We start from the raw sequence: 18,421 nt of genomic DNA, 5'->3' as shown, positions 1-18,421 counted from the left end.
CAATAGACGGACAGCTAAGCCCAGCCAATCAGAGCCCCCGCTCAGAGACGATGCTATTTTCTCCGCCAATCACAGGCGTCGAGAGGCGCCCCCCCTCCCCTCTCCCTCCTCGTTACCACAGAGATGGTGTTACGCGTTACTGGGCTTGTTTGTCCACCGAGTCAACGGAGGACTTTCACTGGGACTCACAGGACTTAAACCCCGCGGGAGGGAACGATGGAGCCGTCCGGCGTTTAGAGCGAGGGGTCCGGCAGCGGCGAGCGGACGTCGTCGGGGTTCGACGGGAGAAACTTTATAGACGTTAACGGAGCTTTTCTTGTGTAATTAAACGGTTACTTCGCGTCGTCGTATCGGAATGACGTCAACAGCCAATAAGGTAACTAACGTTAACTTTATATCGACCGTTAGCTGCGGCCCGGTGACCGTTAGTGCCGATAGCTAGCTTGCAGAGGTGTTGTGCTAACGACGTGTTGTTGTTGTTGTTGTTGTTGTTGTTGTTGTTGTTGTTGTTGTTGTTGTTGTTGTTGTTGTTGTTGTTGTTGTTGTTGTTGTTGTTGCTGCTGCTGCTCGTGCTGGTTCATACGCAGCGGCATTTATGAACCTGTCACGCTTCATCTGATGGAGAGACGTTAGCTAGCAGAGCTAACACACACACACACACACACACACACACACACACACACACACACACACACACACACACACACACACACACACACTCACGGTCGTACACACAATCACAATCACGCTGATACACACAAACACTCACGTTCATACACACACAAACACATACACACTCATAGACAGATACACACCACACTTGCACTCAAAAAACACCCACTCACTCACACACAGACACACACATGCTTACATACAGCCACTCACAGATACACACACCACACTCGCACACAAAAAACACTCACTCCCTCACACACACATACACACTTGCTTATATACAGAGACACACACATACACACATAAAATTCACTGCCTCACACACCCGCACACTCACTCACAAACACACACACACACACACACACACACACACGTAGACACACTTAAACAGCCACGCACTCTCACACACACATGAGCCCTTGCACACACACCTCAGGGTGTAGACATGTCAGCCCGAGGCGAGTGGCTTCCTGCAGGTCGAGTTCTGTGACTGTTGTTTACTGTTGTGTTGTTACTTCCTGTGTCGTCGTCGTGGCAGAACAAGCGTCTCCCACCGAACCCTCCTTCCTCTCCGCAGGCCGCTCAGAGGATGCAGACGGCGCGCAGCCCTCCGTCCATCCCGACCGCCGTCTCCGGAGACGCCTTGGACCTCACCTTGTCCGGCGGCCAGCTGCCCGTGTCCAGGAGACCCAGCAGCGCGTCGCCGGGGAAGTACTTTTCTCGGTCCGTGTCGGTGTCCGTGGCCGGCGACAGCAGAGGGAAGCGCAACACCCTGGTGAGCAAACGGCGTGCGCGTCGCTCGTCTTCTCCCCGAGACGCGCATAATGTTCGCGAACACATTTTAAACAAACCTCTTCATCCGCAGAGCGACGCCAGTATCGGCAGCTCCCGCTCCGTCAAGAACCTCCGGCGGTGCAACAGCACCACGCAGGTGAACCAGCAGGCCAACATCAGCTTCAGGTGATCACTGATGTCCCAGCTCTCACTCCTCACTCCATTCCTTATCGCTGTCATTGACACGCCACCACAGGGCGCAGTGTGTGTGTGTGTGTGTGCTGATTGTGTTCCTCTCCGTGGTGCCGGGTCGGATCGTGACGTTTGGCCGACATGCTGTCTGACAAATGAAGGGCATGTTTTTGGAAACGACAGAAAAGAATGTGTGCGTTTCTGATAAGGCGCGTCGGACAGCGCTCGTGTTTTTGCCACGGAACGCTCGCTGAGTCTTTTAAACCAGAGCGTCTCTTCGGCAAGCAACAGCTGGCAGCCCGGAGCTTCAGCTGCAACAATGGGGATTGTGGCGGCACGATGGAGAGAGCAGGAGAGTCGGGGGGGGGGGGGGGGGGGGGGGCTGTTGCTAAGGTCTGCAGGGGGGTGCAGGCTCTTGCTTTGTCCCAGGTTAGAGGGGGAGGAGGGGCTGGACCTCGGGGTCAGGTTACCCCTCCCCTCCACCAGGAGCCGGTGAAAGGAGAAGTGTGTGTGCTCTGGGTCTATTGTCCGGCAGCTGCCGCCATGCACCCCCTTCCCCCTCCCCTCACTGCCTCTGAGGATGCTTTAACTTTAAAGACGTTCTAAATACCAGCGACGCCCCCCTGCGAGGCTTTCAGGGCCGTCATGGGGTCGCTCTCTGCCCCTCTGCCTCTCTGCTTCCTCCCATCTGTGCAGAAAGTAGAGGAATGTGCTGCCTCAATTGTGTTGTCAGATTGCTTTCCATCGGGCCAGCTGGCTGCACCCCTCCACCCCCGCACTCATTTATACACTTCTCCAGAGCTGCAGCGCACATGCCAGTCGAGGGGTCGGCCTCTGCATCTGCGCCTCGCGCTGGTGCGCACGGCTATTTGAAGAATGGATGACAGGCCGCTGGGACCAACACATGCATGCACCCGTTTACAGGGAATCCACCACGGAGACGCCCTCAGGGAGGCAGCTGCCAGCTCTGGAGCCCAGCTCTGGAGCCCAGCTCTGGAGCCCAGCTCTGGAGCCCAGCTCTGGAGCCCAGCTCTGGAGCCCAGCTCTGGAGCCCAGCTTTCGAGGGAGGAGAGGAGACGGGGATGAGTCCTGTTTCTGCAGCTGTCGTTACATCATTTAATCTACTAAAAGCTGTGACTCGAGGCTCCTGCGTTGTGTGGCGTTGTTTAATTGTCGTGCACAGTTAAGCCCTCCTGCTTTTTTATTTCCAAACCCATTTAAAAGGACAAAATGGAAAAACACAGCTCAGCCAAATTGCTAAAATATTCGTTCGCCCCTCTCCAGCTGAAAACTCTTAAAGTTGTGTAAAAGTCCAGTAAATGTGTTATATTCATGTGTTCATGTAGTTTATTTACGCTGAATTATAAATAACGAATCTGCTTTTAAAAGAAAGAGGCTCAACATATCAGCAGCATACATACAGACATCTATATAAATGTTTATTCTTTTTATCAAACTATTGTCTCTCATTCATTTGAGTCATTTAAGGTTTACTGTATGCTTTGAATCCTCATTGTTAGTTTAAATACTACATTTTATCACTTTGTACTGTTCACTCACACATTTCACACAATGTTTGCTCATGAACATTTGGTGTAAAGTCATGGACGTCCACTGGTCACAATGTGTGTGACCCTGCTTATAAAACGTTTGTGCCTAACCTGCCGGCTCGGTTTGTGTTGTCCAGTCAGGACCGCAGTGAGGACTACCTGCAGCTGTTCGACAGCAGCGCAGATGGACGCAGGAAGCTGGCCGGCCTCAGCAACGCCTCCGCAGACAGAACCACCTGGAACATCCTGGTACTCGCCTGCACCACGCCTGCTTTCATAGAAATACATAGGAATGCTGAACATACGTACATAGAAGGTCGAATATGTACACACACACACACACTACGTACACACACACACACACACACCTGCAGCTAAACACACAAGAGCCGACACCAGGGTTTTACTAAAGTATCAGTAAATGAATGAAAGAAGAGTTTACGGTTTGTGGATATGTTATAACTTGTGTGCGTGTGCGTGTGTGTCAGGACGATCAGCCCAGAGCTTTCTCTCTGCACTCGAGCTCCCGCAGCACCGGCAGCGTGGACTCTCCCACCGGCCTGAAGAGGAGGGAGCCCGGCATCGCTCTGGCTGCCACCTTCACTGCCAACAACAGGTGGGCAGCGGCTCTGACTCACACACACTCAAAGACACACACAGACAGACAGACACAAACATACACACACACACACAGATCACAGCAGCTTGTAACGCGGTCAGAATGCTGTGAGGCCCTGAGGGGGTGGGTGGTGTATAGAAGGTGTATGGAAGGTGTCGGCGTCTCCTGCAGAGGGTGACCGTGTCTTTGTGCTCCTCTAGGAGCAACAAGGGAGCCGTGGGCAACTCCGTCACCACCATCCTACACAACAACTACTCCGAGAAGCCGCTCACGCCCAAGAGCTCCAACCAGAGGCCGTCCTTTAAGTACGTCCTGAAGTCGACGCCGTTTTAACTTTTAACGGCGTTCATCCAATTCATTCATTAGTTTCTCCAACCCTTCGTTTCCTTTCAGCAACATCCTGAAGGCCACGGCGAACGACGAGGTGTTGCAGGACAACAGCTCCCTGACCAAGTCCCAGAAGAACTTCTCCTCCACGTCCTCCAACAACAGATCCCCGCCGCCGGCTCAGCGCGGCAGCCCCGCCCCGCCGCGCAGGAGGGAGGTCACCGAGGAGGAGGCCGAGAGGTCAGACCCACGCCGCCATGTCGGCTGCTCCTGCAGGCGCCGACGTTCTCCTGCTACTCACAGCCGCTCCTTTGTGTGTTTTAAAGGTTCATCCAGCAGGTGAACCAGGCGGCCGTCACCATCCAGCGCTGGTACAGACGCCACGCCAAGACGCAGCACGCCAACCAGGCGGCGCTGAAGCGCATCCTCGCCAGTAAAAGAAAGGTGTCGACCCGTCCTGCGTAGCCTGAACCGGTGTCGTCTCTTTCTTTTCTCTTCATGAACTGTTTTTCCTCATTTATTTCTTCAGCAGTGGGAGGAGAGAACAGACGAGAACAAACGCCCCGAGCCGCAGAGACGGGACGAAGACAGGAAACGGATTCGCGAGGAGAAAGCTCGCCTGGCCCGCCTGGCGGCCATCCAGGTACACAGCTCCAGTTCAGGCACCACAGATTCTCCAGCTGAAGCTCAATGGAGCTGCTCAGTAGAGCTACGATCCTCCCTATCCAACCTTTTGAAAGCAGCATCTTCTGTGGATGTTTCCCTCTGTGATACTCCGACTCACATTGTCCCTCGTCGCCCTCTGCTGGTGCGTTGCAGGAGCTGCAGCAGAAGAGAGCTCAGCGTGCAGCAGCCGAGGCCGAGCAGCAGGGTCTCGGGCCGGCGGGCGCGGCCGGACGCAAGAAGCCGCCCAAGACTCCTCCCACCAACGGAGGTCCGGCCTCACCGGGAGACAACGGCCCGACGTCGCCCACTGACGTGAAAGCGAAGAACACGGGTCCGTACGGGTTAACGCTCACATGCAATCATCCCGGCTTGTCTTGTGGTTTGTTGTTGTGTGGTATTTAAGGCCGTTGGTATTGTAATAAGTGCATTGATGTGTGACGCGTCTCCACAGAGTCCAATTTGAGAGTCACGGCTGACTTGATTGAGCTGAGCTTCAGGGCCATTTCCCCGGCGGCGTCCAATCACAGAGGCTCTCCGTGTTCTCAGGTACGTCGCATCCAAAGCTCTCCGCCTCCTTCCCTCCTCCAGCCTCTCCCTTTCTCCTGATGTTGAACACCTGGTTCCCTCGCAGGAGGACCGAGTCCAGGCGGACCGAGCGCAGGCGGACGTCCTCCTGGTGCAGCAGCATCAGCAGGACGACAGGAAGTTGATCCGCAAAGAGAAAGTCCGCCTGTCCCGCCTCGCCGCCGCCCAGGTGAGCGCACCCGAGGTATGTAGCGTACGGTGTGATTAAAGTCGTCCTGGCGGCGCCGTGAGGCTCTGACGGCTCCCCCTGCTGGTCGCTTGCAGGAGCTGCAGCAGAAGAGAGAGCAGCTGGAGAGGCTGAAGCCGGTCGCTCGCAGGAAGATTTCTCTCACCAACAAAAGTTCGGTCTCACCGGACAACAACAGCCCGACGTCACCACCAGGTGTGAAGGCTCAGAACACAGGTGAGCCCCGACAACAAATCCAGCTCAGACAAAGAGGACTAGACCGCTCTCTTGCTCTCAGAGTCTCGTCTCGATGCTCTTGGCTCATGACGCGCTCTGGTTTCAATGTTTCCACAGACTCCAATCTGAACGCTGAGTTCGGGGATCACTCCGGCTTCAGAGCCGTGTCCCCGGCGTTGTCCAACTGCAGAGGCTCCCAGTGTTCCCAGGTAAAGAATCTGACAACCGATTAAAAAAATAAATAAATAAATAATCGACCGCTAGTCGTTCCGCCCGTTGAACGCCTGCTTGTTGTCTCCGCGCCGCAGGAGGTTCTGCAGCGCTCACAGAGCGTGGAGGACCAGCGGCAGGGAGCGCCATCCAGCCGCGCTCCGTCCAAAACCGCCCTGGACGAGCTGCTGGACACTTTGAAGCTGCTGGAGGACGAGCCGCAGAGGCCGGCGCAGCCCAAGAGCTACAGCAAAGAGAAATACGCCTGGATAGACGAGGTGACGCACGTCTGACCGTCAGACACGTGGAGTCCTCTTGGGTTGTCTTTGTGCAGGAATATGAAACGGTTCCTTCAGTAATGCCACGACATCTCCACTGTTCCCCGTCTGCAGGACGGAGACTCCAACTCTCTGACCACCGACAACCTGGAGCGCCACGGCCAGCTGGGTCAGCACCCCGCGCTGCCGGACGGGGGCGCCCTGCTGTCCGAGGCCAAGCTGCAGAGCATCATGAGCTTCCTGGACGAGATGGAGAAGTCGGAGCAGGAGAGGCCTCGCTCGATGACTTCGGGGTCGCACAGAGAGGTCAGCGGCCGGCCGCCCGCTCTCAGATTACCTTTAATCCCGTTTGTCGTTGTCGGATTTGCGATAACAACGTGAATTGGCGCACGTTCTCAGGCCGTGTTGTCGGAGGAGGAGCTGGTCGCGGTCGAGCAGGCGTCCGCCACTGCCGCCGAAGTCACCGGCTCCATGATGAGGACCAAGCTGGAGCTGGAGGAGAAGAAACGCACTGTCAACATGCTGCAGGCCGCACTGGTGAGGGGAACGCACACACTATACACTTTACATGACCACACTCGGCCCTCAGGAGGGCGTGTGTTGTTAACAGGGTTCTTACGGGCATGAAAAACCTGGAAAGGTTATGGAAATATGGTTTAAAGTCATGGAAATATGGTTTAAAGTCATGGAAATATAGTTTAAAGTCATGGAAATATAGTTTAAAGTCATGGAAATATGGTTTAAAGTCATGGAAATGTGGTTTAAAATCATGGAAATGTGGTTTAAAATCATGGAAATGTGGTTAAAGATCATGGAAATTTGGATAGAGGTCATGCAAATTTGGTTAAAGGTCATGCACATTGAGTTAAAGGTCATGCACATTGAGTTAAAGGTCATGTAAATGTGGTTAGAGGTCATGTGTATGAACCCGTCCTCCTCCTTCAGGGCCAGCAGAGGGAGCTCACCGTGAGACACGTGGAGGAGACGGAGAAGGAGCTGAGCCGGAGCTTCCAGCTGCAGAGGGAGCAGTACGAAGCCACCATCCAGAGACACCTCACCTTCATCGATCAGGTAGCTGCGTGGACACGAGCTCGCCGCCGCCGGCTCCACGCGCCGCCGTCCGTTTTTAAAAACAATGGTCCCGTCTTCCTCCAGCTGATTAACGACAAGAAGCTGCTGAGCGAGCGCTGCGAGGGCGTGGTGGGAGAGCTGCAGGTGGTGGACCAGAAGTACACCAAGAAGATCGCTCAGATGCAGGAGCAGCACGAGCTGGTGAGGATCAGACCGCCGTGCGGCAGCTCGCGTACTTCGTCTCTTCTGCTCCAGCTTCTGCTTTGTGTCGTGGCTTAACGTTCTTGCAGTGCTGCTTTTTGTTTAACTGTCTCTTCTCTGTTTCCCCCTCCTCCTCTTCTTCACTGTCTTCCTCGTCCTTTCCGTATATCTGTTTTTTAATTTAATCTGCTTTTAGGTGTGGCAAATTCTGGGTCCCTTGTGCGAGGTAACTTTATTTTTTCTCCTCTTACCCGGTCCTTCATGGCACGGTCATCTCTCTCTCTCTCATCCTGCCATCTCTTTGTCCTTTCATCTGTCTGTCCCTCACAGTCTGTTGGACAGTCTGCATGTGAGTCTCATTTATTTCTTGGATGTGGATGTGAAGCTCTCTGTTGGGCTAGTCGTCGTCCTGTTGTTCCCTCTGTGGTGTTTTCATTTGGACTCATTGGTCTCAACACACATTCCCCCCTTAAGTCACTGTTGTGTCCACCTTGTTGGAGCTGAACATGAGAAGCGCCTCCATCCTTTACCTCCATCCTGTACCTCCTCGTCTCCTGCAGGAAATCAAGAAGCTGAAGGAGCTGATGAGCGCCACAGAGAAGATCCGCCGGGAGAAATGGATCGACGAGAAAACCAAGAAGATCAAAGAGATCACCGTTAAAGGTAGACTTTCTTCACTGCACGTTTGCTCATGGACTTAGAGTTTGAAATCATGGAAAAGTCTGGAAAGTTGGTTTGAACTTGGGAAATTCCAGCAGTGACTGTTTGTGTGTATGTACACCTGAAATAAACCTTTCCTGCAGTCACCTGACTCGTCACTGTCTAGAAACATGAGTCCTCACGTGTTCAGGGAGAGAAGTGACCCGTGTTTCTGTTCCTCGCCCTGAGGTCTGGAGCCGGAGATCCAGAAGCTGATCTCCAAGCACAAGCAGGAGCTGAAGAAGCTGCGGACGCTCCACGAGGCGGAGCAGCTGCAGGCGGACGACCGCGTGGCGCAGCGCTACGTCCGCCAGTGTGAGGAGCTGCGCCGGCAGCTGGAGAGCGAGAAGGAGGAGCAGTGCCACCGAGAACGGGAGCTGGCCAAGCAGAGGTGCTCCCAAAAAAAAATTGCTCAAAAAAAAACATTTGCTCTAAAAAAAAATTTGGTTAAAAAAAAATTGCTTTAAAAAACAAAATTGCCTCTAAAAAAATTTGCTCTAAATAAAAAATGTGCTCTCAAAATAAATTGCTCTAAAACAAATTTGCTCTAAAAAAAAATTGCTCTCAAAAACAAATCGCCTAACGCTTTTTAAAATTTTTTTTTTTTTAGAGCGTATTCTTTTAATTAAGAGCAAAGATTTTGAGAATTTACTTACAAACTAGAAATTTGCTCGGGTAAAAAAGACCCAAATCTACCTTGATGAACTCGGTTACTTCAGACCGATCGAAGGCCTTCAGAAGGTTCCTTCGTCACCATAAGAGGGAAACCTGTGAGTCTTCGTTGCCGCGTGGACACGGCAGCTCGCCGTGTCTCTCCGGTGTGACGCCACACGCGGGGTTTCTCCACCAAACACACGTTCATGTGACGGACGCCTGGAGAGTCAGTGTGTGTTTTAGTTTGCGTCCTCCGTCTTTGCTGGTAAATGTCCTCACAGAGCTGGTGAAGCTGTTGCTTAAACTTTAGCGCTTACAGACTGAAAGGGTCGAATGCAGGAGACGAGATACCAAACGATGCTTTCACTCTCTTTAGTAGCTGTTGCATTTCATGGACGTAGAAACTCCTTTTGAACTGAGAGACAGAGAGAGATGGCCTTGAGCCATAGTTTATTCAAGGTCATGCTGACTGTACTGAGAGAAGAGAATTAAAATGAGGGAGAGAGAGGGAGAGGGAGAGAGGGAGAGGGAGACGGGTTTCTCATTTACTTGATGCACGAGGAATGTGGTCGTTCTGTTTCCAGGAACCGGCCAGCAGAGTTAATGAGTTAGTTAAAGCGCAGCGGTCACTCTGCCAGTGGGCCTTAATTACACAGCTGTTAACCTTCTGTGTGTGTGTGTGTGTGTGTGTGTGTGTGTGTGTGTGTGTGTGTGTGTGTCTGTGTGTCTGTGTGTCTGTGTGTCTGTGTGTCTCAGATATGAGAAGCAGCTCCAGGAGGAGGAGCTGTCGCTGCAGCAGCAGAGGAGGCGTCTCTACAAGGAGGTGGCCGACGAGAAAGAGAGGCTGGCTCAGCTGGCCGCGAGGTACGAGGTCAAAGGTCACGTCAGCGGCTGCTAACCCGAGCTGCTGATGTTTTTCACTAGAAGTTTCCAGGAGCCGGTTGTCACTGACTCAGAGGGGGAAGTGGAAGAGAAGCACCATGATGCTTTGTCAACACATTGCGGTTACAACGAGGGCCTTTTAGAGGAAGTGACTGAAATGAGCTTCTGTTATGCCTCTTAAAGCAAAGTCCCTTTCCATATTTAGAAATATGCATTCAATCCCTAGTGGACGATGCTGCAAAGCAGCGTGGTGGCTCGAGGAGACTTGAGTGTGCCTCCTCCACACGACTAGCTTGTTCCCTCACACCTGATTCATCATCTGATTCTTCTTCTCTGTGTTTTGTCCGGCAGGCAGCGAGCCGAGCTGGACGACCTCCGGCGGCAGCTGGAGGAGAACAGCTCTCTGGCCGGCAGGGCGCTGCGAGAAGAGCTGGACAAGAGCCGAGAGGAGCAGGAGAGGAGGCACCAGCTGGAGATGAAGGCGCTGCAGGAACGCTTGGACATTGAAAAGCAGACGTGGGAAGAAAACTACAAGAAAAAGGAGGTTTGTTTACACGCCATTGTTGTCTTGTGTGAGAAGTGAAACTAAACACCCTGAAAGCTTTTGCTCAAAGTCCTGCAGAATCTGTTCCTCCTGAGTTCATGCAAACATTTTAAACATGGTACTTTTTGCAAAACACGCTGCTCCAGTGGAGGCGGGTTAGCACTTCTCTTTAGTGCATGACGTCATGCGGATTCAGCAGAAACACAGCAGGTGAACCTTCAAGAGAAGAAGACAATCTTTCTCCTGTGTGTGTGTGTGTGTGTGTGTGTGTGTGAGAGTGTTAGTGTGTGTGTGTGTGTGTGTGTGTGTGAGTGATGTGAGCGAGTGATGTGAGCGAGGCCGGCGGTTCGACTCCAGAGCGTTCCTTCTCTCTTTGAGTCTCAGCTCAGTGACTCATCAGCAGCCGGCTGTTAATGAACACAAACCCTGTGATATTCTGCGTTAGTGTTTTATCTGCGCACGTGTGTGTGTTTGAGGACAGGCGGCGTGACGTGTGTGTGTTTTGTGTGTCTGCAGGAAGCGTGGCTGCTGAGCCGCGAGCGCCAGCTCAAAGAGGAGCTGCGACGGGGACGAGACAAAGAGATCGAGCTCGCCATCTGGACGCTGGAGGAGGAGACCAGCAAGGACAAGGAGGAGAGCGACAGGGCCGCCGACAACAGGTGTGTGTGTGTGTGTGTGTGTGTGTGTGTGTGTGTGTGTGTGAGAAACACTACAGCAATGTGCAACTCTTCTGGTGTGAACGCAGCATCTCTTTAAAAAGCCGAACAGATCAATAAGCATCTTTGCAGAATTTTCGATGTGAATTCTTTTGAACTCTTTGCAAACTTCTCCTCCGTCACATGAACCTAATGCACACCACCGCCCTCCTGGCTCCGTCCTCAGGGTGAAGCGCGTGAGGGAGAAGTACGAGGCGGAGCTGAAGGAGCTGGAGCGCTCGGAGCGAGCGGCCGTGGAGAAGCAGCAGGAGCTGAGGCGGCGGCAGGCGGAGGCGGAGGAGGAGCTGCTCCGCCTGCAGGCGGCGCTGCGGCAGAAAGAGCTGCAGACCGAAGACGTCACTCAGGTGAGGGAGGGGCCGACCGCCGAGACCCACGTCCAATGAAAAGGCCTCTTCTCACCAGTCCTCCTCTTCCTCCTCCTTTTCCTCTTCATCCTCCTCTTCCTCCTCCTCCTCCTCCAGATCCGGGACAAGCTGGTGGACGAGCGCCGCGGCCTGGCCGAGGTCATCCGGCAGGAGTTCGCCGACCGGCTGGTGATGACGGAGGAGGAGAACCGCCGCGTGAAGGTGGAGGTGTCTGAGGTCCGGGCGAGGCTCCGGCTGGAGGTGGAGCGCGTCACCAGGGAGAAGGAGGAGGAGCTGATGGAGGTGCACCAGCGGTGAGTGCTTTCATGCTAACGGCTAACAGCTAACCGTGACCAGTGAGTGAAGACTTGATTTATTTAGTTGTATTATGTGTTAAAATCTATTTATGTTTATTTATCTTTCAGCGCCTGAGTTGTTTTTTCTTAATATGTTTCAGCAAACACATAAACTGTTTCATTAACTTCTTTTTTTTTTTTTTTTTTTTTCTCCAGCGTGAAGTCGGCCATCTTGAAGAAGGAGGAAGCTGTCAGTCACCTCCGGAAGCAGCACGAGGTGAGCAACACACTTTGTGTGTGTGTGTGTGTGTGTGTGTGTGTGTGTGTGTGTGTGTGTGTGTGTCTGTGTGTGTGTCTGTGTGTGTTTTTAAATGTCCATCCTCTCCTCTGATAGGCCGCGCTGAAGAGGGCGGATCACCTGGAGGCGCTGTGGGAGCAGCAGAGGAAGCAGCTGCTGGAGAAGTGACTGACAGGAGGCCCGGACCCCCGCCCTCACACACACACACACACGCACGCACACACACACACACACACCTCTGAGAGCCCTCACCTGATGCAAGACTGGACCTGCGTGACTTCAGATGGTTGAACATTTGAACATTGTCATTCCTCCATTTGACAAAACACTCAAAGGGGAACTGCCCCCCCCCCCCCGCCCTCAGGCATGAAGGAGCATGTTGTGTTGGAACTTCCCTAAATTTAAATGCCACAGACCAGGTAGCAGGTACCCCCCCCCCCCTCTCTGGAGCAGGAACACCTCCACATCCACAGAGAACACTTCCAGATGTTCCTGAACTCTTTCTGGAGGATTCTTTACCAGCGAGGCCGGCATCAAACCCCCGGCTCCTGAGCTTTATCTGTTGAGTCGTGTGTGTGTGTGTGTGTGTGTCTGTGTGTGTGTGTGTGTGTGTCCCAGTGCTGATTACAGGACCTCTGGCCTCGTCCTCCATGCAGTCCCTCCCCCACCCCTCCCACCCCTGAACCAAGACGTTAGAAGTGAAGATCTGACTCTTGTGTCACTGAAGTTTAGATGAAGGACGAGTGGACAAGTGAAGGAAAAGGACAAGTGAAGGAAAAGGAGACGTCTGAGGAGACGACGAAATGATTGTAGGTTTTTGGAAGTTTTCTGAATGTGAGGAAGAGGAGAGAGAGGAAGTAGGAAGAGAGAACAGGAGAGAGAGAGCAGACGAGAGGAGGGAGGAAGAGAGAAGAGAAGGAAGGAAGGAAGGAAGGAGGAGAGAGAGAGAGAGAGAGAGAGGAAGGAAGGAATGCTGGTAGAAACCGTTTATCGGATTAGGAGGCAGAGCGAGCTGTAGGACTCTGAGGGAGAGAGCATGTGACCAGAGGTATGTTTCACTGGGACACACACAACCACACACACAACCACACACACACACACTTTCACACACACACACACAGGCCTCTCATCTAATTTCTTAGCCCTGACGTTGGTTGAAGATGTCTTTGTGGGTAAGATTTCAGTTAGAATGTTCCACAGCATGAGCTGGTGCGTGCGTGTGTGCGTGCGTGTGTGTTTGTGCACGTGTGTGTGCACGTGTGAGAAATCCTAAACCTGGAAGTGAAGCCTGTCATTTGGAAGCAGTGTGATGTGAACACTGTCTATAAAGGCCCATAATTAGACCTGTGAGATATTTATTCCGTTCTTCTTCTCTATATTTATTTCTCGCGACCTTTCCTCGCGACCTTACCTTGCGACCTGTCCTCAGTCAGAGGAGCTCCTGAAGGATTCTCCTCTGGACGTCGTTTGTAACTCTGCCGTCCGTCGGTGGTTTAAAGTACGTCGGGTTTTTTCCGACAATGGAAGTTGTCCGTGCCGCAACGCAACGAGGCATAGTGGAGGGGCAGTCGGGGTCGCACAGCATTGTGGGTAATGCGTTTTTTTACTGAGGCGAGGCGTTAAATGAGACGGAGGCCCGGACGCTGCCTCGGTTCACTCAGTTCACTGTCACAGCATTCCTCCTGCATGCCATCCTACAAGTGCCAATGCCTTGCCTTTGTGTGTGTCTGTGTGTGTGTGTGTGTGTGCGGTCCTCCCACTGTGAGCTGAGATGACCCTGCTGGTGTCACACACACACACACAGTTTTTCTATTCATGTGTAACTTTGTACACAAACCATTCCAGCTGACTCTGAACACTGTTCTGCTCTCATCTTGTTTTAGTTTAGTGATGATGATGATGATGATGATGATGATGCTTTTGAAAAACTGTGAAGAAGGTGATTTATTAGCAAAAAGAGAATAAAGAATAAAAAGCAAAGACTTGTTGAAGACTCGCGCTGTGTTCCTCTGAGAGAGACAATAGTTTGTTTGTTTTCTCTCTCTCTCTGTCTCTCTCTCTCTCTCTCTCTCTCTCTCTCTCTCTCTCTCTCTCCATCCTGGTCCGTCTGAAGTGGTTTCATGGTTTGATTCTTTCATCTCTGGCTTCATGAAGTTAAACCTTCAGGGACGTTTCAGCCTAAACATCTGGAATAATGTCCAGAGCTGACCCACTTTCTCCTCCTCTCTCTTTTCTCCTCCTCTCTTTTCTCCTCCTCCTCCTCCCTCCAGCTCGCTCGCTTCCTGCTGAAGCAACCGGTGGTGCGTACTGAACTCATTTCATCCTTTTCATCCTTTCATTTCCTTTCTCTCCACAGAGGGAAGCAGCTTCTGGCTGCAGGCCGGATGCAGCGAGCGGCTCTTTGTGACGCCAGAGACGCCGCACAAAGCGCCCGGCTGCGTGGAAGGAACCCGTGTTCTGCGTGTTCCTGCTCGTCTCCTGACCTTTTCACATTCACACGTGTGTGTGTGATTCAGGGTCTCCACATTGTGAGCATAGCAGAGCTGCCTGCTCACGCCGGAGACTTTATTACAGCCCGAGAGCTCTCCCTCTCTCAGTAGAGTGTGTGTGTGTGTGTGTGTGTGTGAGAGAGTGTGTGTGTGTGTGAGAGAGAGTGTGTGTGTGTGTGAGAGAGTGTGTGTGTGTGTGTGAGAGAGTGTGTGTGTGTGTGAGAGTGTGTGTGTGTGTGTGTGTGTGTGTGTGTGACCAATTGCCAGCAGCTGTTGCTCATTTCTCACTGGCCCCGCCCTCACAGAGTCGGGGCTGGCGGTGCAGTCGCTCCTCACAGCAGAGCAGCTCCACCCGGCTGCAGCAACACTCTGCTGTGAGGACGACCACGGGACGGTGAGCGCACGACCCGTCTCTACTTTACTCTACTTTACTCTACTCTTCTCTACTCTACTGTCTGTTAGAGGAGCTTTAGTCTCCATTAGCTGCCAGCAGGGTCCTCTGAGTCAAGAGGAAGAGAGGTTGAGTCACAGTTTGTCTCCTCTGAGTCTTTGTGTTGCCTCATCTGAGCCTTTAATCACTTTCCTGACATTAGTTTAGAGCTCTGTTTGTTTTGTCTGGCATCGTATCTCTCCGTTATGTCTCGTGTATCTTCCTCCAGACTTTCTTTCTCCTGTTATGTCTTCTCATCAGAGAGCCGCTTCATCACCGCTATGCATTCTTTCCATTCCCTCTTTCATGCCCCTCTCTCGGCGCCGGCTCAACCGTTATCACTTTGTCATCGGCGCCGTGGTTATTTATACGAGTGACTCGTTATCAAGTGACTGCTGTGCTGGTGGAGGGTTTAAGAAAAGCAGCTTGGAGACTTGAAGACTTGTAGGTTTCTATAGGTCTGTTCCTCTCAGACGCTCTGGACCTCCACAGGAGGAGCGAGGAGGTTTCCAGTCTGCTTCTGGCTTCCTGTTCATGTGGTCGCCACCAGCTGCAGCTCGTTCCTGTCTGCTCCTGCAGTTTGGAAGGAGCTGAAGCGTTTCCTGCTTGATGGTCTTTCACTGATGAGGGTCAGATGAGAGAAGCAGGAAGCCCTCTTCTTTCTGTTTTACAAGTTACACATTACCTCACAGTGAATACCTCACAAGACTACATAGTGGAAAAACAACCAACTGAAAGGAAAAGGACAGAAACACACACACAGACATCATCTTCCATATTGACTAGAACAACTGGATCTATCTCGTTCTCACCACCGTTTTATTTCAAATTCATACAGGACACTTGTTGAATGTCCCCTGAGAACGATGGTGTACGACATCGACATGCTAGCAACGCGCTCGCGACGTGCTAACTACGTGCTAGCAACGTGCTAACGACATGCTCGCCCCACAGGAAGCCAGACGCATCCACAACCAATGCTAGGAATGAAACGCGTACGACAGATCAGGAAACCTTACATTATGTCCCTCAGGAACCATTAAATCATAATAAATATAAATATTGCGGAGGTTTCATTACAGTCCTGGCCAATAAAAGTCATTAAAAGGAGTAAAACCCGCTTGTGTCTCCTGGAGAGCGTCCTGAGTCGTCCCAGCGGCGGGATGCATGAAAGGAGAGCGTGTGCTTTGTGTTCGGGGTCGTGAGAAAAGGTTTCATTAAAAAGGGATTATTTGGGACGGTGTTGTCGCTGAGAGATGAAGTTCTCTCTCTCTCTCTCTCTCTTTCTCTCTCTCTCTCTGTCTCTCTCTCTCTCTCCTCTAGTTGTGCTGAGAGAAGCTTTCGAGTGGAGGCCGGATCCTGTTGAGGGCTAATTAAATCCCCTCAGTCCTCTTCCTCCTCCGTCCTCTTCCTCCCCATGTCCCTGCGGGGGGGCGGGAGGTCGGGGGAAGCAGCGCACACGGCCGGGCGGCGCCGGCGGCGGTCGCTCGCTCCTTGACGGCGATGGCGCTCCGGAGGCGGCTGGCGCTGTGCGTGCTGAGCGGCGGCCTCCTGCTGTGCGTCTACATGCTGCGCGTCAGCCTGGTGGAGCCACCGGCGCCGCTCCAACATGGCGGCCGCTTCACGCCGGCAGCGAGCAGGTGAGCTCTGGTTTAAAGACTCAAGTCCACTTTGTCACCGCTGACACGGCGAATACATTTATAATGACAACAATAAGAGCAATAACTTGAAAACAAGCCATAAAGCTCGATCTGCAGGATGAAGTCATCATCAGGCTCCTTCTGATGAACGTACTGACACAACACTTCTGCTCAGAAAACAATAATAAGAAATGTGTTATTAGACATTTATTTACATTTATCTGCCATTTTATTCATATACTCCACTGCCTTCGTGAACATGAGACCTTTAGTCAACGGATTTCATCCCAAAACACTTGAGTTAGGTTATGTTTTCACAAGAGATGTGAAGAGTTTCCACTATCGAGCTTACAGTTTTTCAGCTTCATATTCTGTCTTTACTCTTGAGCCTCGTTACAGCGAGCTGAGACTGTTCTGCACTTTTAGATGTAACATGAGTATATATCTCATATGAAGAGCCTTTAAAAGGTGAATTTACACAACTTGATGGAAGTAAACAACGCCAGCGGTTAAAAGTGCAGTGAGGCAGACGAGAGGAAAACGCTGACTCGGGTTTAAAGGCACACATGACCTGCACTTTTATAACTTTATGGGATTCAAAGGAGACGCAGATGAAATGGTGGAGAATGAACGCAGCGCGTGAGCAACGCTGCAGCAACGCTGCGTCCTACACTTCCCATGATGCAAAGGGATTATCTCACCGCGAGGCTTTGAAGTTTCTCTCTTTTAAAATGTGAAATCAATGAGCAGCAATCAGAGTTAAAGGCAGAAACAACATCCACACTTGTTTTAAAACAGGGAAGTATATGACATCGTGATTTCCCAACTGAGCCCCGCCCACTTCCAACCAGCGAGAAGAGCTCACAATGAAAACATTAACATGGTTTAATGTTTTATTTGTGAAGCAGAGCGGGACAGAAGCCTCCTCGTGTCCTGCACATGAAACAAAGGTTACACACACGGTGTGTGTCAATCATTAACCCTCGAGCTCACAGTGTGGACGAAGGGTTAAACCTCCACATCACGAGTGAGATGAAAAGTTCCATGACTTCTCAATTTTCCATAACCAGCACTTACACACACACACACACACACACACACACACACACACACACACACACACACACACACACACAACCACTAGTCATGTCATTGTGGTTTTCACAAAGGAGCAACACAGCAGAGGAGGAGGAGGAGGAAAATGTTCAGTTTGTTGGCGTTGAAGGATCTTCCTCTTCTTTGGCTTTTAGAAAAGAAAAAGCAGGTTTTTAAATATATATTTAGTTTTGCCGCCATCTATCGAGATGCAATAAGTGTAAATATTTAAATAAAACTGAACTATTACTAATGGGACACTGTTTTAAATATTTATATTAGAATATGTATGAATATAATAATGTCATGGGACAAAAGAACACAATGAAATCCTAAAAATATCTTCAATTAAAGGGAAAATCCATATTTATATGCAAATATATGTGACTTCATTTGAAAGACACACTGCATCTCATGTAGAACATATCGAATCATAAAGAGACGTGAACTGTTTAACTGAAGCTTCGCTAACGACGTCACATGTTGTGACTTCACCAGGACGCGTTTCATCCCCCTGAGAAACAGGAAGGAAGAGAGGAGGAGGAGGGAAGAGAGGAAGAGGAAGGTTCCCCAAACCAAACGTCAGGACCTTTGTGTCGTTTCTGTCAGATGCGTTTTTGGAGAGAAATCCATCAACCTGGTTCCTGAGTCTGACGCCTCATGAGGACAATAAAGCAATAAAAAGACTCGATGAGGCTCGTAAAGCTGAACAAAGAGCAACGGTCGAGCCAGAGAGGAGGAAAGATCAAAGAAAACACGTCTTCATGCAGAAGAAACACGTTT

At 51.5% G+C, this 18,421-nt stretch overlaps 2 protein-coding genes across 7 annotated transcripts in view; both read left to right on the top strand.

Annotated features, from left to right (window-relative positions):
• The first annotated feature begins 105 nt into the window (after positions 1-105).
• On the top strand, positions 106-14,451 carry cep131 (centrosomal protein 131). Of its 5 annotated transcripts, XR_011079913.1 has the most exons (30): positions 106-376; positions 1,253-1,450; positions 1,541-1,635; positions 3,329-3,440; positions 3,680-3,807; positions 4,011-4,115; positions 4,204-4,377; positions 4,464-4,581; positions 4,667-4,780; positions 4,957-5,134; positions 5,255-5,349; positions 5,435-5,572; positions 5,653-5,791; positions 5,909-6,000; positions 6,100-6,279; positions 6,394-6,585; positions 6,679-6,816; positions 7,225-7,350; positions 7,435-7,551; positions 7,748-7,777; positions 8,112-8,214; positions 8,440-8,641; positions 9,661-9,768; positions 10,138-10,330; positions 10,847-10,989; positions 11,213-11,390; positions 11,508-11,704; positions 11,903-11,963; positions 12,081-13,032; positions 14,341-14,451. XR_011079913.1 is itself a non-coding variant. In XM_068599184.1 (29 exons), exons 1-29 carry the CDS (start codon positions 356-358, stop codon positions 12,150-12,152), a joined length of 3,744 nt encoding a protein of 1,247 aa, XP_068455285.1. In that variant the 5' UTR covers positions 106-355; the 3' UTR covers positions 12,153-13,975. The 5 variants fall into 5 exon arrangements, 4 of the variants coding, with proteins under 4 accessions (XP_068455285.1, XP_068455286.1, XP_068455284.1 ...); XM_068599184.1 differs by lacking the exon at positions 14,341-14,451 and having other exon boundaries at positions 4,670-4,780; positions 12,081-13,975; XM_068599185.1 differs by lacking the exon at positions 14,341-14,451 and having other exon boundaries at positions 5,435-5,557; positions 12,081-13,975.
• Positions 14,436-18,421, top strand: part of st6galnac (ST6 (alpha-N-acetyl-neuraminyl-2,3-beta-galactosyl-1,3)-N-acetylgalactosaminide alpha-2,6-sialyltransferase) — a 9,018-nt gene continuing 5,032 nt past the window's right edge. Inside the window, exons 1-2 of one of the 2 annotated variants that reach the window (XM_068599187.1) lie at positions 14,436-14,512; positions 16,227-16,543. In XM_068599187.1, coding sequence (XP_068455288.1) covers positions 16,407-16,543 — 137 coding nt within the window. In that variant the 5' untranslated portion in view covers positions 14,436-14,512; positions 16,227-16,406. Of the gene's footprint in view, positions 14,513-14,820; positions 14,868-16,226; positions 16,544-18,421 lie in introns of those variants that run through there. The other variant, XM_068599188.1, reaches the window with a different exon arrangement.

This window comes from Clinocottus analis, unplaced genomic scaffold (assembly GCF_023055335.1).
Source record: "Clinocottus analis isolate CAN_PGR_092001 unplaced genomic scaffold, fCliAna1.0.p SCAF_44, whole genome shotgun sequence".
Classification (NCBI taxonomy): Eukaryota; Metazoa; Chordata; class Actinopteri; order Perciformes; family Cottidae; genus Clinocottus; species Clinocottus analis.
Note: the sequence above shows the minus strand (reverse complement) of the source record. Positions and strands in the feature narration are given on the sequence as shown.